The 18,074-nt window shown below is 52.3% G+C and overlaps 5 protein-coding genes across 5 annotated transcripts; 3 read left to right on the top strand and 2 right to left on the bottom strand.

Moving 5' to 3' along the window:
• Positions 1–834: 834 nt before the first annotated feature.
• On the top strand, positions 835–2,756 carry AYO20_04709 (hypothetical protein; the record flags this gene model as incomplete). Its single annotated transcript, XM_022643004.1, has 4 exons — positions 835–895; positions 966–1,051; positions 1,115–1,185; positions 1,271–2,756. The coding sequence occupies 4 exons, from the start codon at positions 835–837 to the stop codon at positions 2,754–2,756; spliced, it is 1,704 nt and encodes a 567-aa protein (XP_022501059.1).
• Positions 2,757–3,155: 399 nt separating this feature from the next.
• AYO20_04708 (hypothetical protein) lies at positions 3,156–4,150 on the bottom strand (the record flags this gene model as incomplete). Its single annotated transcript, XM_022643003.1, has 2 exons — positions 3,156–3,869; positions 3,923–4,150. 2 exons carry the CDS (start codon positions 4,148–4,150, stop codon positions 3,156–3,158), a joined length of 942 nt encoding a protein of 313 aa, XP_022501058.1.
• A 6,858-nt stretch (positions 4,151–11,008) lies between these two features.
• Positions 11,009–11,939, bottom strand: AYO20_04707 (GTP-binding protein rhoC; the record flags this gene model as incomplete). Its single annotated transcript, XM_022643002.1, has 3 exons — positions 11,009–11,338; positions 11,391–11,594; positions 11,646–11,939. The coding sequence occupies 3 exons, from the start codon at positions 11,937–11,939 to the stop codon at positions 11,009–11,011; spliced, it is 828 nt and encodes a 275-aa protein (XP_022501057.1).
• Positions 11,940–12,605: 666 nt separating this feature from the next.
• Positions 12,606–14,315, top strand: AYO20_04706 (hypothetical protein; the record flags this gene model as incomplete). The annotated part of the gene is made up of 3 exons (XM_022643001.1): positions 12,606–12,657; positions 12,713–12,929; positions 12,977–14,315. The coding sequence occupies 3 exons, from the start codon at positions 12,606–12,608 to the stop codon at positions 14,313–14,315; spliced, it is 1,608 nt and encodes a 535-aa protein (XP_022501056.1).
• Positions 14,316–14,973: 658 nt separating this feature from the next.
• Positions 14,974–17,625, top strand: AYO20_04705 (hypothetical protein; the record flags this gene model as incomplete). The annotated part of the gene is made up of 1 exon (XM_022643000.1): positions 14,974–17,625. One exon carries the CDS (start codon positions 14,974–14,976, stop codon positions 17,623–17,625), a length of 2,652 nt encoding a protein of 883 aa, XP_022501055.1.
• Between the last annotated feature and the right edge of the window lie 449 nt (positions 17,626–18,074).

Raw genomic sequence — 18,074 nt, 5'->3', positions numbered from 1 at the left:
AGGAATGGCGGACAAAGAGGGCAGATAGATCGTAGGACGGCGAACAGACTGCGAAACACCGCTCTGTTTCCTATCATGGACCCGACTGCCTCTTTCTTTATCAGATACAGTATCTAAGACTACCTCGCACAGCGCAAATCTTAGAGCAATGTTTAGTCTGGCACCTGTGAACTCCTCAAGCCTGACCCGATATGTACGCTGTGATCGGTATATCCCCCCCGCCAGTCTAACCAAATCCAGAGATTTTAAGAGGACAAGCTTTGATGGCCACTTCCCCATCCCCTCTATCAAACCGAGTTATTTTGCCTTTGGCGGGGGGTGATGGTATCGACGCACTAACCCGGTTCAGTGGCCTTTTGCAGGATAGGGTTATCGGCACATCTCACCGTGTACACATGGAAAAATCCAGATCCCCCAGAAACCCGGGATTGTGGGAAACCTCCAGTCAGAAGACAGCGGCGCACACTTTTCATCGACCGTCGAGTTTCACACAGAAGAGAAGAAGGAATGGTTCTGGACTGCCCAATGCCAATCTCACACTCCGTGCAGATCCACCCTTATCAATGTCAATGTCAGTGTCGTGGATGTGATTTGCGTGGTGGGAGGTCGGCAAGGCAGGGCAGCACAGGGCAGGACAAACATGTTCACGCTCGGTCGACTATAGAAGGAGACGACAAACCCTGGAGATCTTGTGGCCCTTTCTCGACATTGCCCTGACGAATCTACTCACTCTTCTCTGGTCTTGATTCTCATCTCTCTCTCTCTCTATCTCTCTACCTGCACTTGTTGGGAAAACGTTTGCGCCTCAGCAACAAGTGCGCAGAGTAAGTAAGTATGTCGCACGACGACGACGATTCCCGTATCGAGGCAGTGGGAACTACGAAACTCGTGAACTGTAAGTACTCCCCAATCTTGTCTGCATCGGCATGGGATTAGACATTGGCTGACTCGCTCTCAACTCGCAGTCTCTGAGAAGGGAGACGGCGCAGACAAGGACAGCAGCACCATCGTCTTGATCCCCACGCCGACCACAAATCCCAATGACCCCTTGGTATGTCTCTCCTTTCTAACCCAAGGCTCTGCAGAACAGACGGGCTGATTGAGGTACTTCAAGAACTGGCCTCTCTGGCGCAAGTCTTGGTTGTCGGCTGTCACGCTGTTCTGGTGTTTTATGATCAATGCATCGTGAGTGTCTTTTCTCCCTTTTTCCACCCTTCGTCCTGTGGGGAAAAGATGGTATTGATGGACACCTACTCACTCACGTCTGCAGCATTGCCTGGACTTCCCCAGCCTGGGATCTCTGGGTCGCGGAATTCCCCACGACCTACACGGCCCTCAACAACACCCAGTCCGTCCTCGTCTTCACATGTGGCATTGGGATCCTCTTCACGCAGCCCATGGCGACCAAGTACGGACGCCGGCTGCCCTACATCATCGGGTCCGTCCTCGTCCTCGCCGGTCTCGCGTTCGGGGCCGCCATGAACTCGATCAACTTCATGTGGGCGTACATGATCCTCTCGGGCTTCGGGTCCGCCCCGAGCTACTCGCTGAACGAGAGCAGTCTCCTGGACATCTCGTTCCTGCACCAGCGCGGCCGACTGATGGGCATCTACGCGCTGGTTCTGCAGTGCGGCAACTTCCTCCCGCCGATCGCGTGCGGCTTCATCGTCGACTCGCAGGGCTGGCGCTGGGTGCTGAGATACCTGTTGATATTCCAGGGCATCTCGGCACTGCTCATTATCTTCAGCGCCGAAGAGACTGTCTATCCCCGTCAATCACATATTCCCGTCCACGTGGGCAAACCTGTCCGGCGGTCACCCGTTGCCACCACCACCACCACCACCGAGCAACACGGAACTGCCCGTCTGTCCACGTCAAAGGATGAATTCACCAGCGCCGAAAGGGCCACCAGTGCCACCGAAATCACCGACGAGGGGCCCACCACGGCTTCCCACGTCGTGGACGACACGATCCCGATCCACCCCTACCGCAGACGACACGCGCTGATCACAAAGGATCCCACGGTCAAACAAGGGTACTGGCAGCTTGTGGTCTCGCCGTTCCCATACATCGGACTCCCCGCCGTGGCGTGGGCCAGTCTGATCGTGAGCTTCAAGAGCTTTCTGACCAGCTTCATCTTCAGCACGCAGGCGAGCTTCTTCTCGATCCCACCCTACAACTTCAGCGCGGGGACCATGGGCCTGATGTTCGTGGCGCTGGTGATCGGCAACGTCATCGGCGCCGTGCTGGGCGGCCTCGGCGCCGACTGGCTGATCCTGCGCCTCGCGCGACGCAACCGGGGCGTGACGGAGCCCGAGCACCGGCTGTGGGCGTTCCTGCCCGTCCCCTTCTGCTGCGCCGGCGGCATCCTCATGTACGGCCTCGGCGCGCACTACGGCCTGCACTGGATCGTGCCGTGCCTGGGCCTGACCCTGATCGGCGTCGCCGCCAACATCCTCATCCCCGTGGCCATGACCTACGCCTTCGACTCGTACAGCGACATCTTCGACGAGTCCGTGCAGATGATCAATTTCCTGCGCAACGCCGTCGGCGGCGCCCTCTCCTTCGCCATCCGGCCCTGGATCACCGCCAGCGGGCCCAAAAACGCCTGCATCGGCATCGCCGTGATGCTGTTCGCCGTCTACATGACTTTTCTGCCTTTTGCCGTTTGGGGCAAGAAGTGGCGGACCGCCACGGCGGGGTACTATCTCAGGATCACGCGCAAGAACGACAAGTGGGCGGCGGCGGCGGCGTGATTGATTCATTGATGGAAAGGAGGGGTGAGGTGGAGGGAAGTGCGAAGAGGAAGTGAAAGAAAGATTTCGTGGTGGGAATTCTCGCTGTAGGTTAGCCACATGATGTACCTATCATTTTTGAGAGAAAATCCACAATGAAGGAGCTCGACGATATCTCGATTCACATCAGACAGTGCTGTACTCGTGGTGTGTGTGTGTGTGCGCCGTATGTCGTGACCTTACGATTTCCTCGTCATCGATCTCCAAGTTGCCGTAAACCACCCATTTGTACATCTCCAGCGGGGCAGCATGAAAAACAATCCAGGCGACAAAAACACCCGATATAGTACATCAACCCTCAAAATGTAACAACGACATCAAGCAACAACAACAACAGCAGCAGCAGCAGCGTAACGCCGCCTACCAAATCCCCAGCTCGACCTTCCACTCGCGAGCAAGGCTGTCCAGGGTGGTATATCTCCCCTGCCGCCGTCTCGACCACAGCTCCTGCATCAGAGATTTGAGGTTCGAGGGACAAAATGCGGCCTCGCTCGGAAAAAGCTCCGAGAGCACGTCCTCGGCGAACGCGCGTCTCGTATCTTCCTCCGTCAAGCATGATGCGACGATTATAGGCCAAATGACCTGGCGTTGATTCTCCGACAAAATTCGCTTGCAATGGAGCCAATAACCCTCCACGATCTGCCACAACCGATCCAGAATGTGTGTGTGGGCCGAATCTTGGAGCTGGCTGGGATGTAACTGTGGTGCTGAAACCCACAGTTGAGCTGCCAGTCGGTACGCATGCCAAATCTCGAGTGTGCATGATGGCAACGTGGTTCTTACAACCGAATAGTCAGGTTGCCACGCTTCTAGTCGCCGGAAGATGTCTGCGCCCGAGACTGCCGACGCAAGCAAATCCAACAGGGTCCGCGGGAGATTGGTATTTGAATCGATGCCACTTCGTCCCGAACACATTGTAGACCAGACGTGCAGGGAGTCCGAACTCCGACCGATGAGCCAAATATCCATGTCCAGCCCGGCCAGACGATCGATATTCGGCTGAGGGTCCTGGCATGCGAGAGCAATAGAAAGCAAGCCCTTCAAGTGACCTGTCCATTTATAACCCGCTTTCATCTAAAATTTGACGTTAAGGTGGAGGTTGTTCCGCGAGACAGGTCGTGACTTACGGCAACATGACACATCAAAAATCCTGCTGCCAGCAGTATATCGTTGTTGGTCTCGACGGACCCTCTCAGTCGGCTCTGAAAAATGCTCAGAGCGGACGACACTCGTGCTAGAGCGACCGGCGACGAGCCAAATTGCTCTAGAAGCTCGAATGCGACGATTGCCTCCCGGACGGGCGGATAAGTGAAGCACAGGGATCCATATGTCTTCACAAATTGATTGTCCCACATATTGGACCAATGGAGTTGGAGGTGGCCAGAGATCAAGACTCAATATCTAATCTCAGTACAATAGAAAACAAGCTGCCGCAAAGCACCGGGGATGACATACACCTTTCGATAAGTCGATTGTCATCGACGGATTGCAGGATGACACTGGGAGGAATGTTGTCGTTATCATGGTGGCTCTTCGTAGGACTTTTCTCTCCTGAACATTGCAGAGATGTTCCACTGTATGTGTTGCTCTGATTCACATTGCTTGAAACCACTCCTGTGAGTACCGCATTCTTCCACCTCAACGGGCGGTCATAATTGCAACGAAATCCTAAACGTGCGCACCGTTGGCATGTCGGCTTCTTCTCATCACATTTTCGGCTAGCGCTCAGACAGCTCGAACACCCTGTTCGTGATCGGCTGGTCGAAGGACGTGTTCTGCCCGACATTGGGCGAGAGACCCTAGTTGGTGGTGATGAAGAGCAGCTTACTAGCTATCAAGTAATGCCGCGCCACAAGAGGAAGTCAGTGTAGGAGCGGCGTTCCGCCTGTGACATGGGAAATTCGTTTATCGACCACCTCTGATTGGTGCAGAGGTGCTCGAGTACAAGTAGAAGTTGGCAGTCTTCCCAAATTGCCAGTGACCCCGGCAGGCCGTGTCAATGGGAAAACAAGAGTGCCACAGCTTTATCCCTGACGGATGACTCGAACACTCCTTGAGCGCAGCTTCTCCATGCCTTTCAACAAAGACCCTGTCGCTTGGTCACAAGGATCGAAGACCCGTAGGTCGCCTAAAGGAACTGTGAAGAGTTGGTCGAACATTGGGGAACAAGGATACTATGATCAGTGGAGAAGGATGAACGGAGAGAAATGGAGAGCCGGATCACATGCTAAACACATGGGTCAAACACGTGATGATGCGCGATTTTGGCCCCCACAGCTCGCCCACCTTTGCCAACCCTCCTTGACTCACGTGAGAGCACAGGGCGGCGTCATTCTTGGCCTAATATGGAAGTGGCTCGAGCAGATTTACAAACTCTTGGCGGAACATTCTCTCTCCAAATTCGAAGCTGCGATCCAAACACGCGAGTTACAATATCACGTGTAGTCAATTCCTCATTGAGAGCTGATTGTTCTGCGTTCTTGACAAGCCCAACCTCATCCTCGGTGAATCGACCAAAAATGAATGTAAGATGAGTTATGGCTAGCTTTTGCGACATCGCTAATGTTTTCGCAGTTCACTCCCATAAACCCGCGGCCTCTGCTTCAGAGCTTGTACGTCCTCGCACCCTCGTGTCAAAGTGCGCGAGCACTTCCCCCTGATCGAGGCACGACTTGATCACCTAGCTACGCGTATTGACAGATTGTTTTGCAGGATCAACGACGAGGTTATCATCCGTTTAAAATGGGGTCAAACGGAATACAAAGGTCGCCTAATCAGTGTCGATTCATATATGAATATTCAGCTCTCAAACACAGAAGAATATATTGACAGGAAACATACGGGGACTTTGGGCCAAGTGCTCATAAGGTATGGCCCACAGGGTTCTATGCGTGCTGGCAATGCATGACTGACCACTTTTAGGTGCAACAATGTTCTGTGGATATCTGCAGCCAAGGGAGTCGAAATGAACGGCGAAGGACCCGACACCAAAATGGAGGATTAGGTTGGCAACATCCTGTAGAAACAGAGGAGCATGACGGATCCAGGACTCCACAAAATCGGTCATGGAACTTCAACACTGTTCCTGCTCGAAGAGCACATGCTCAAACAGTCACATCTCGCTGGTGGCATGCAACGAAATGCATTCTTGTCAGACAAGCTGAGCACCATCGAGATGCTGGCGGAAGGGGAAATCGATGCGATCCTTCATCCAGCTGCTGACATCGCAACCCGTCAAGCAAAACCAAGCACTAGAAAGCAGTCTAGTCTGGTACTGAGAATTCACACTCGAGACGACAAGCACCGTCATGACTCTCCCTTGGCACCGAAAAGAATCGCCGCAGGCAGTGGCTTCGTGTATGCAAAAGAGCCATCCTCCAGGGCCCTCGGTCATGTCCTGCATGTCAAAAGTTTTACACTAGGAGTTGGTCATACATAACAACCCGGGCCAATTCAGGAGGATGAACGCGGGCTTGCTTCCTTCAAGCCACAAATAGACTGTCTACCCGAGGCGTCACTGGAGGGGCAGTTTGCGGGCACCGATGATAAGAGTTCTTGCCATATGCTTTAGCTGTCCGCAACACGAGGACATGTTCAGCAATCTCTTCAGGAGACAGCAGTTCTAGTCGCCTCTTCCGAGAAAGACAGGAAACAGAGTTCATAGAACTTGATGCGAGCAAACAGGAAAATTCTCCAGTACCTCTGTAGCTTTTGGCCCCTTGGAACTGTAATGTTTGCACGCCGCTTGAAAACAATAGTCACAGGCGTACCACTGCAATGTCACCATTCTAGGTTTAGAGCGAATTGGTTCTTCCAGCCGCCTTGGTAGTTCTCAGAAGGCTCGAAAAGGCGGAAGACTTCGGACTTGAACATAGTTCGGACAAACGAGTTGAAAGGTTTCAGTCCGGGAGGCAAACTTGGGCCCAAATGGGCAAATCGACCTTATTGCCTCTACCCAACCATGGCCAACCACGCCAACCTAGAAACGTCAACCCAAAATACGAGTCATCACAAGTTTGTTATTGATTATTGATTGTGCTGCGCCCTGCCCAGCATTGCTTAGGCCACTGACCAACCAACCCCAAATCCCGTCCTTCCAGCCATCCAACCAAGAATGAAGAGGGTGCACAGTGGCACGGAAGACAACTCGGCACTTGGAAGCGAATCCAACGTTGTGAATGTGCGATCTTCATCCTGTCCTACGTGGCTTGATCACCGTCCTCGTACGCCTCGATGTGCCCTACCAATTCGATAGATGCCTTCCTTGAATATACCCTGCAACGCCCGCCACCATGTGGTTGATCGCTGGCCTCTCAGGCTTCGGGACCACCATCAGCCACACACGAGACCCTGAAAATTGGTCACTGAGGCCCGGTGGGGAGGCTCCACGCTCGGTTCTGGGTCCTGCGAGGGGTCTAGACATGGTACGATCCAGTCTATCCGGGGGAGCATTCGCAAGAAGGAGGGGAATGACGGGGGCGGCGTCGTAGCCTCTGCCTTCTATTGGGTTCCCAAAAACTCTCAAACAGGGGGCTGCCGACGCGAGGGCAAAATTCTGAATGCTAGGCGGGGACTTGATCGTGTGCCGTGGACAAAAAGGGATAGGAAACATTACTGTTAGGGCACTGCCGACCCGGGTTTTCCTCTGGTCCTATATCATTGCTTGCCCTCGCTGTCCACAGGGAGCCAGTTCAGTCCCTTCGTTTACTCACAACATTCGTTTCTTGATCTCTGAGAAACCCAGAGCACCACACACATCCCGCAGCGACCAGGCGACACCTCCTTCACCCTGTCTAGGCTACACTCACTATCATGCCTTCCAAATTCACAGAGATACTTGATCCTCAATACCATACAACATCACCTCAGGACGATGTGCGGTTGGAGGACATCATAGGTGCCGCCAATATGTCAGTTCGAGATCGAACATCCTCTGAGGCCAGTTCGACGAGTCACAGTTCATCAAGTGCCTCAAGTTCCGACGGTGACCGTGTCGAGGAGAAGCAGAGGAGGAAAAGGCTCTCACGCTTACTGTCAGGAGGCAAGCGATGATTCTCATCAGGTACAACTTTCTCTATGCAACAGAGAATACACAATCACGACCTTATGGGATCAACGGCACCATTTAGCAACAGTTATCCGCGAACACCTTCCTGACGACCACACAAAAAGTCCTTTCTTGACGGCTTCTTTCATCTCGATGCGACAGAGCAGAGGCATTTCGGAGGAACATGCACACCGAGTGCTGGCGCCCTTCGCTCCTGTCATTTCGTTCCACAGATTTTCATTCACCATCACTCCATTGCGACAAATGGAAAAAAAGGAGATGAGCGATAAAAAAAATTGCCTTGTGGAAGCGAGGGACCGGCCCGCGCGTATGAAATTCAGCCAGTCGAGAAGGGTTGCCGTTCCCACACCAGACACTTCTAGACCCGAAGCAAGTCGAGTTTGATGTGAAACTAGCTCAGCAAAAAAAAAGGGGGAGATCAGCATGGGCCCTGCAATTATTCATATTATTCTGGAACACAACAGCGAGTTCTCCTACCGACTCCCCTCCTCGGAGAAGTATAGACATCAATTCTCGAAAGCGGTGGTGTCCGGTGGTGCGGAAGATCGAGATTGCCATTTGCTGTATATGGACGGGACGACAGATCCGAGACAGGTAGACTCTCGCAAAAGACGGGGAATCTCACGATCGTCCTCAGTAAGGTGGAAGCTGGTGATCCGGTCGAATGAACTTGAACACCAGTCGCTGGGGTCGTCGATGTCGCCCATTACTTTGTCCATGCTGGCCTCACCACCATATATCCATGTTACCTGAATTGGAGAGGTGCATGAGAGATGCATCGTGGCTGGCAGGCACCCTCGGTCCATGTCATACCGCAGCAGAGGGGAAATGTAGATCAGCATCGATCCATTTTAAAAGATACATTTTATAATAGAATGAAACGAACGAAATGATTGAATCTTAGCGTGAGCTTTGGTTGCAGACTTGTATACATACTATCAGCAAATGCTGCCGCTACCTGTTCCCATCTCTTTTACAGAAATGGTTCCTAAGAACACCTACGAGTAGCTCGAGAACTGCAATAATTGGGGTTGTGGCCCGCCAGGGAGGGTTGTTTAGTCACTCGTACAGGCATCATCCTTACAAGTCGAAGCCTAACAGCATGCCTCCATGCCTAGAACCAGCCACGATCTAACGCTCCCCCGGCCCACGTGTGCATCCCCACAAGCCCCCCAGAAGCAATCAAACCGCCACCAACTCCGGGCTTCATTCTTTGAAGAGATATCAGTTACACATACCCAAAAACTCCCCAATTTATGCCGGGAGGATGGCCGAGGTAAATATTTCCCCTATCTTTCTTTTCTTCAGTGATCCGGAGTTGACTAACAGGTGTGATATAGTGGTTTAAGGCGCTGTGTTTAGGTCCCTATTATATCCAAACCGCAGTGGGAAACCTCGTGGGTTCGAATCCCACTCCTCTCATTTCCATGAATTCTTTTTTTAATTGGGATCTTGGTATATATGCGTTGTTGTAAGGTGATGATTGTGTGAGGATTTCAATTTTTAGTGGTTTTTGGTGTAATAGGTGGGGGAGGGAGGTGGACACGGATCCTGAATTGGAATGGCGGGCGCAGGTTGGGTTGCATGTGAAAAAGCCAGGCCAGGACGCGTCTTGGACTGGGTTGTTTGTTTGATACTCCAATGCTCGACGCTCTCTTTCGAAGTCTCTGAATACTGGTCAAAGAACTCTGCAAATTAGAAGGCGACACTGTTCATCAGATACATACTCGTTTCCCTGTATTCCCTCTCGAACCGACACAAGAATCCGCAGCTCTCCAGACCACCAGAACAAGGAAAATCGACCTGATCTCGCATGCGACTGATATAGAGAAAGGCAAAACTCCCAGAAATGGCGACATCGAATAACAGCAACGTGCGCTCTTCAATGGACGAGTCCCAGGCCCATCATCAGCCAAGTGAATTTCAGATGCGACGTGCTGCGCTGGTGGGCGAGATTGGCGAGGTGGGTTTGATTCTAATACTGATGCCGAGTCCTGTGTCTATGTTCGAAAACCCGTGAAGGTGTCTGCCAGCAACGGAGTGATGGTGCGAGGTTGCGATGTCAAGAGGCGAGACCCAGAGATCGCACTGCCCGTCCCTCTGATTCTTCCATTCCTTCATGGCAATTGACAACCTCTTTCCTCTACTCTTCAAGTTCCTCAAAGCCCAGACATATCTTGGAGCAACAGCGAGCTGACGTCGCTGCTTCGCCCTCCCTGGCGGTGTGTGCAAGGCTTTTAGTCGCTAGAACAAGTTCTCGCACAGATCAACGCTTTGAATCGCAGCCTCGAGGGAATCATTGAAGTAAGTAAGCATGGCAGGTCGACCTGCTGCCCAGCTCCCAGCTCCTAACCCTACCCGCCTTTCCTTTCTATACACCTTTCTCCTTGCAGCGAGGCCCTCAGTCCGACGGTTTATTGACTGACTGACCGACTAACTCGATGGATCGCGAACAGATCGGGAACGAATTCTCGAGCGTCGAAGCGCTGTGGAGTCAATTCGAGACCGTCATGGGCAGAACAGCGGGCGACGAGGCCGCCGACTCGAATGCAGACGCAAACGATAACGCGGCCGAGGCCGTGCATTCGATGTCAGCCGGTAACGCAGAAGACACGCGTGGCGGATGAAATGTCGTCCGTTGTCTGCGTGTTCCTACCTACCCGTGTAGGTTGCGGTGACATCTCAAGCTGTGTCTTTAGTCACGAGCTTTGTGCGTTGGGGAGGTTTCTTGGACCGTGGCTTGGATTGTCAACTACGCTGAAAGAAGGGTCGGAAAGACAATGACGATACCAAAACGACTCACGACGAGGGCATCGGAAGCAGAGCATGTTCCACAGAGCATGTATTCATTCTCGGAGCAGCTATTCAATGCGCTGCTCATGCGGCAATCACATCAAAGCGAGCCACAGAGCTTCAAGCTCGAGTCGAGGCTTGCTCGCACAGCGATACCCCTTCTAAAACCAGCAGTCTCATTACAGCGCCTCGTCATGCAATCTGATTGCATCCAACGCCATCCCATATGCGTACCATCAGACATCAGCGGGCGATGTTAAGCCCAAACGGTCAATCATACAAGATCAAAGTTTTGTACCCTGAGAATGGAAAGGTGTGATCTCCTCAAAGAGTCAATTCCTGATCCACAGGATCACAGGAATGCACATTTCCTCTTCTTCGCCTTCTTGACCTTGACCCCTTTGTTGTTTGGCTTTGCTTCGAAGCTCTCCTCTTCAACCTGGATGGCAGTGTTGATGGCCAAGTCGAATACCTCTTGGATGCCCTTGTTCTCCTTGGCGCTGCACTCAATATACCTAGCCCCCATTCGTTGAGCTACTGCGGCTCCTTGTTCTGGTGTGACAGGGGTGAGGCCTTGAGTCCGCAGGAGTTCGATGCAGGTTCGTTTGTTACGGAGGTCTGATTTGAGACCCACGAGGATCAGGGGCGTTGTTGGGCAGAAATGTAGAACTTCAGGATACCACTGTGATGGCCAGTCAGTATCAAGTGTGATCCAGCAGGCGAGGATGCCTTACCTTGTCCATGACATTTTCTAGTGAGTTGGGGCAGTCAATAGCAAAGCACACAAACAGCAGGTCTGTTTCCGGGTATGACAGTGGTCGGAGCCGGTCGTACTCTTCTTGTCCCGCTGTATCCCAGAGTGCGAGCTCGACGGTCTTGCCTGTAGGTTTGTGGATGGTCTGCGTGATGTAATTTTCAAACACGGTCGGCACGTATTTCTGGCCATCGTCAGCTATTTGCTGTTCATTCCCCTCTCTTATCCTGCATACCTCCGGAAAATAGCCCTGTGCATAACTGATGAGGAGACACGTCTTTCCACAACCTCCATCCCCGACCACAACGAACTTCTTGGAGTGCGCAGGTGGTTGGGTGATATTTGTGGCTTCTGACAATCGTCCCACACTGCCATAACTCATGTTTGTGCTGACTGTGCCGTTACTTGTTCTCGTACTGGGTGCTCGGACGGGTCTTTTCTTTGGTGAGGAGGGAGTGATGTAGGAAGATGGACCCTTTTCGGACAGGACGGTGGACGATCGCAAAGGATAGTGGTCGGTTTCTGCCATGGTGAGTGAAGTTGGAGGGTGGGCTCTCTGTTGTGAAATGGAAAGTTAACGTGGAGAGCCCGACCGTTTGGACGGGAGCGGCAGTATTATATGTGGTGTTAATGCCTGAGGGATCTGAACATGTGGTTCAAGCAGGTTTCTGTTGAGATTTCCGAGTCAATAATAGCCGTCTCATCGTGGGATGACTGCAGTGGACTCTTTGTTGTCCGTTGTGGTTGCCCAAGTAACCACTGCCCAAACTGCATGTGAAACGCAGGTTTCGTGCAGACCCGACCCTATTTTCAGCTGCTAGGCCTGCGTCAATTGCGACATTATCGCTTATCGACATGGTTCCTGCATGCACAAGAACCATGTCGAAAAACAGTTCGTCAATGCCCTCTGGGTCGTTCTGTTGTTGAGGAGAACTCAGCTGCACCAGTTTTGCAGGCAGCCGAGCGGACGAATGAGATAGCCCACACAATCTCCAACTCAATTGAATCACCGCACAACTCGCGACCACGACAGCACTTCGACAGCTACCTCCCGCGTTCTTCGCCGACAATCTCGATGCCTTCCCTTGCCTTCCACGGTCGATGTTAATGCATCAGCCTCAGGAACGTACTTCTTTCCTCGGCCAGACCTGGATCCGATGGAAGGGAGCTTTGCCCGCTATCGCCCGTTGCAGAAATGAACAAGGAGAAAGATAGGCCAGATGCCGGGTTGAGGTCGCTCGATCACTGTATGTAGCGAACAACTGGTAATACCTCTGCGAAATCATTCTGACTTTGCTTCAGACAAGATCAGACTGCCACGATGGCGCTACCTATTCAGAGAACAACTCCTCCCTGTCGTGCGCTGGGAGACTCCCTACGTCGCCTGGCTACAAGACACCCTACGAACCCCCGCCTTTGATACATACTTTGCAACGTCGGCAAACCTGGGAACACACACATTCTTCATGGTCATGTTGCCTATTTTATTCTGGTGTGGGAACACAAATCTGGGACGAGGGTATGCAAAGTGCCAATCAATGGCGGGCTCATTCTGACGTGCAGTAGGATGGTCCACGTCCTGGCGTCGGGAGTTTTCTTCAGCGGGTTTCTGAAAGATCTCCTCTGCCTACCCCGACCACTTTCTCCGCCACTGACTCGAATCACCATGTCTGGGTCTGCTGCACTCGAGTACGGTTTCCCTTCCACGCACTCAACCAACGCAGTCTCGGTTGCTGTTTACTCACTTTACCTCCTACGGCAAGAGACGAACGACCTGGATACGAACCTCAAACTCGGGCTCCAGATTCTGGCTTACTTCTACGCTGTTTCTATTGTGCTTGGTCGGCTATACTGTGGAATGCATGGCTTCTTTGACGTCATTTGGGGAAGCATTCTCGGTGCTCTGATAGCTCTTGTTCAATGCCTCTATGGCGAGGCCTTTGATGACTGGCTCCACGGCGGCGACTTGAAACGAGTCGTGCTTGTCGTTTTGATCATTTTGGTCCTGGTTCGCATCCACCCCGAACCCGCAGATGACTGTCCTTGTTTCGATGACAGCGTTTCATTTGCTGGTGTCATGATTGGCTGTGAGTACGGTGTTTGGCACTTTGCTCGCACCTCCTATGCCTGGTCAAACCCCACTAGAGGCACTATCCCATTTGATCTCGAAAAGATGGGCTGGGTTATGACATTAGCCCGCATTTTGCTTGGAGTGCTTGTGATTTTTGCATGGAGGGGCATCATGAAGCCGACCCTTTTAAGGATACTTCCACCAATATTCCGTGTGATTGAACAGCTGGGACTCACTTTACCACGACGATTTTTCAAACCGGCCTCGGAGTACGAGACCATTCCACGGCAGCCCAATGACGACGACATCATTCCGCCCGCGCGGGATATTCCCCATCTGTTGTCATCCTTTCGACGCAGAAGAGCCATCTCGGTCGGGCCTCAGTCCGAAGCAGATGCGTACGAAACACTGGCGTACCGTGAAAAGAGGAGGAGGGATAGCAAAAATGCTCTGGAGGCACTGACACCAGCACTGGAAGGCTCGCCTTCATCCTCGCCCTCTCCTGACCCTGGATACTTCCAGGGCAATGAGACTGTCTCGGGAAGGAAAAGATCTAGCAGCTTGGAGATGTTCCGCGCACAGATGGGCACAGGCATGGAAGGGCTGTCGCCAATTCCTGTGATTGCGCCCGCAGATGGCAAAATGCGCACTCCGGAGGAAGATCAGGCAATGGATGAATTGCAGGAACGACAGATATTCTTGACCATACAGAAACCTCGAGTCAGGTATGATGTGGAAGTGGTGACCAAACTTATCGTGTACTCGGGGATCGCTTGGCTGGCCGTTGAGGGAGTCCCGGTCCTTTTCAAGTATCTCGGACTGAGCGTACTTTGACTCAAGGGAGAAACATGGAATCGAAAAGTGTTTTGGTTCGCAGGAATGTGATCGCGGATGTGGAGTCCATCATAAGGCAACCGTACTCTGTACACATCAATGATACAATGTTACGAGTGTCAACAGTTGTGTTCGGGTGATTATTTGTTTACGTGTAGTAGTAGTACCAACCACTTGTCCTATCAGTACCTAGGTACAACCTCCATGTGATAATGGGGCTGACCCTTTCGATCCTGCATGTACGGTATTTAGCTTCGTGAACAAAGGCGGTATCGGATATGAAATCCATTGTCCTGGATGCGGCGGGGCGGCAGAAAATCAAAGTGGCCAATCGCTGTAGTGCCGCATTTGGCATTTTGGAGAATCGCGTCTCTCTCTGCGATGATTGTCCTGCATCTTTCAATCCATCATACAATAAAGACAATTCACTGTTTCCCTTGACCCAAGTGACTTTGTGTTTACTCTTGCGACTCTCTGACTCAGCGCGACTCACCCCTTCTCACACTCCTATGCTGTCAGATAACTCGCTCCCGATCTTTGTACCTTTCTTGCTCAGTCTCATCTTCATCCTGAATCTCATCCAGTGCTCGACACTCTCAGTCTACATCCCGCATCGTGGCATCCTCAAGCATCCCTCACCTTTCCAAAATCCACAGCCATGGCTGACACCTCATCTTTCATGGATTGGCATCCTCAAACGCCTCCTCCTGCGCACAATCCGTACCAAGACAGATATGTGCCTGGTGGTTGGCCTGTCGACCCTCCGACCCCTCCCCCTCCTACCACCGGCGTCTTCATGCCCCCTCGCAGACCTTCTCCCCTCGACCACATCATCCCTGCCGCAAAGAGAATATGTACAGGCCTTGGAGGTTTGGCTGGACTCGGCTTCCACGCCGCTGCACAACTCAGCAGACGTACAATCGATGCCACAACCACTGCGGTCACTGTCCCTACTGTCTACATTGTCCGACGATTCCAGCGCCGTCGCCATGAGCAGAGACCTACCCAGCAAAAGCGACAAGCTGCACCAAGATCTCTTCCTCCACCAATTTCACAATCACCATGGAATCGAGCTGTTGCCAAAGAACTGGTCGCAGCTCAACAAATAGCACGACCCCCTCCACAAACGCCCACAATCCCGCCTCAGCGACTCCCCAAACCCATTCCGACTACAGAAGAACAACATAAATACACAGATGGTGTGTTGTACGAAATCCCAGAGTTCAGACCACAATACGTCTTGAACCGACGGAGCCAAAATGCTACTCCCCGAGGTCCGATTCGGCGCCCACGTGTCGTCGATCAGGTCTTTCCCCAAATGCCTCGATTTACACCTCCTCGAGAACCTAAACCAGCTCATCTCCCAACTCCAGACGAAAAGTTTGAGAAGCCTTTGCTCGAATGCGCAAAGCTAGAGTCTCCATATCCGCAACTGAAACCAATTCCTGCCTCACCCCCTTCGCCTGCAGTAACCATCACCTCCACCGACTCCGCTACACCGAGCGCACAGTTGCAACAAGGATTGCAAGCGGTCATTGAGAGCGACACAGAGTCAAGCAGTGTTATATCCTCCATCCAGCGATCTAGAAAGAGACGCATCCTCACACAAGGCTCCCGTTTGACCGAGAACGACGAGACCCCTGCTTCGTCGAAGAGAGTCCAGACCCAAGGTCCGAGCGTGGAATCACCACAGACGCCCAAAATTGCCATTGTTGTCCAAGACGCACCATCATCAGAAACTCCCAAACCCCCAACTCCTACCGACAAGACTTTGTTGACACCACCACGTCTAAGACTACGACGATTCAACTCACCCAGATCGGACCTACGAAAAGAGGTTCTCCTCAAAAGTCCAAAGACTCCGTTGTCAGATATCTCATCCATGTGCGATTGCTCACCAGGAAACTATCACATCGACGCACCAAGATCTCCCGTTAAGAGCGAGATTTCTTCTTTCTTCGATGGTACACCACCCCCAAACCCAGAACTGGATGCTCATGTTTTCAGAATGATCATGTCAGGAGGCGGATCCCCAGTCCCGGCTTCAAACGCCCTCGCTGAGAGCGAGGCTCCTCGAGAGACATCAATGTCGACCGCAATCGCGCCATCAGGAGAACCCACCAACGGAACGTCGAATCTCGACGAACCTGCCACGCCAGAAACCGAAAGCGAGGCAAACAATAACCTGATCCCTACCACAGTAAAAGTGGCGAACGAGAATACGGAAGATATTCTTGGCCTGGCCAACCAAGACCATCATCCCCAACTCAACAATGCCACAAAAGACGTGGAACAACACATCGAAACACAGGAGAATCAAACTTCCAATAATGAATTACCAAAGACACCCATGCATGTCACTCCACAAAAGATAAAAGCTGCAAGTCCAGTCGACCTGACTGATGACAAAGATGGCAGTGAATCCAGCTCCTCAGCAGCATCTTCCCTCCACACTCCCGAAAAGCAATTTGCAGAACTCAGGCTAGATGATCTATATACACCAGACCATCCGACCCCCAAAGCCACACCACATTCCTCCGAAAAGACCCAGAGAGTCACGCGCGCAGAGTCCAAGAGACTTGCGATCCTTGAAGAGAAGACCCATTACGAAATTGTCCCACTCACAGAAGAATGGGAACAGAAAATCCAGACCGCGCTTCGCCACGGGCACGGCACTTTTAAACCCAGAGATCTTACCCGCGTTGTCCCTCTCAATGCACAGTCCAGCGGCGGCACCGATCAATGGCTCAACGATGAGGTTATCAATGGGTACCTCAAGCTGGTGGTCGCCCACGGCAGACAGAACGACCGTCCCACACAAGTTCCCACGCACCACGCCTTTGTGTCCTTTTTCTTCAACAACCTCGAAAGCCGCGGGTATGATAGCGTCAAACGCTGGGCTTCTCGAGCAAAGATCGGGGGCAAGAACCTACTTGAAACAGAAGCCGTCTTCATCCCTGTCAACAGCGGCAGCCATTGGACGCTTTGTGTGGTGTCAGGAAAGAACCGCACAATCGCACACTACAACAGCCTGAGAGGCAATGGGAGACGATACATTAATGTTGTGAAGTCATGGGTCGCTGCGGAATTGGGAACTGCATACAAGGAATCCGAATGGACCTTGCTGGAGGCAGGAGAGTCTCCACAACAGACCAACATGGATGATTGTGGAGTGTTTACAATCACGAGCGCGCGGCAGATCATGTTGGGGCTTACGCCCATGTCGTACAGCGCCGATATGATCCCGCTGCAGAGAAGGAGGATTGTGGCGGAGCTTGTGAACGGATCGCTCTTGAAGAGCAGTTTGTAAATCGGTTTTGTTTTTGTCTTTTGCCTTTGCCTTGTTTTCTTCACGACGTTTATGACATGATGAGCTGATGACGATGATACCCCTCCCCGACGAGGATCGGGCTTTGTTTTGCGTGTATATTGGTTTGGCTTAGTTTTTAGTGTTGGCGTTGGTCGGCTCCTAGGAGCCAGGGGCCTGGGGCCATGAGGCTCCCTTCCTGTAGAATAGGAAACAAAAGAGGAAGAGCAAGGGGGGGAGATACAGAACCTCCAATGCTAATGATGTTGTGTTGACACAACGACTTTGTCTGTCTTGCGCGTCGTCCCTTGTCTTGTCCTCCTGGTGTCGTTGATGAAGATGGTGCCCGCTCCGTTCCATTCCATGTCGTGCGTGATAGGTGATGAGGGATGAATGATAGCACGGTCAACCCCGTGCGTAGCGGTAGCGGTAACAGCAACAGAAACAGCAAC

This window comes from Fonsecaea nubica (genome assembly GCF_001646965.1).
Source record: "Fonsecaea nubica strain CBS 269.64 chromosome Unknown Scaff25, whole genome shotgun sequence".
In the NCBI taxonomy this organism is placed as follows: Eukaryota; Fungi; Ascomycota; class Eurotiomycetes; order Chaetothyriales; family Herpotrichiellaceae; genus Fonsecaea; species Fonsecaea nubica.
Note: the sequence above shows the minus strand (reverse complement) of the source record. Positions and strands in the feature narration are given on the sequence as shown.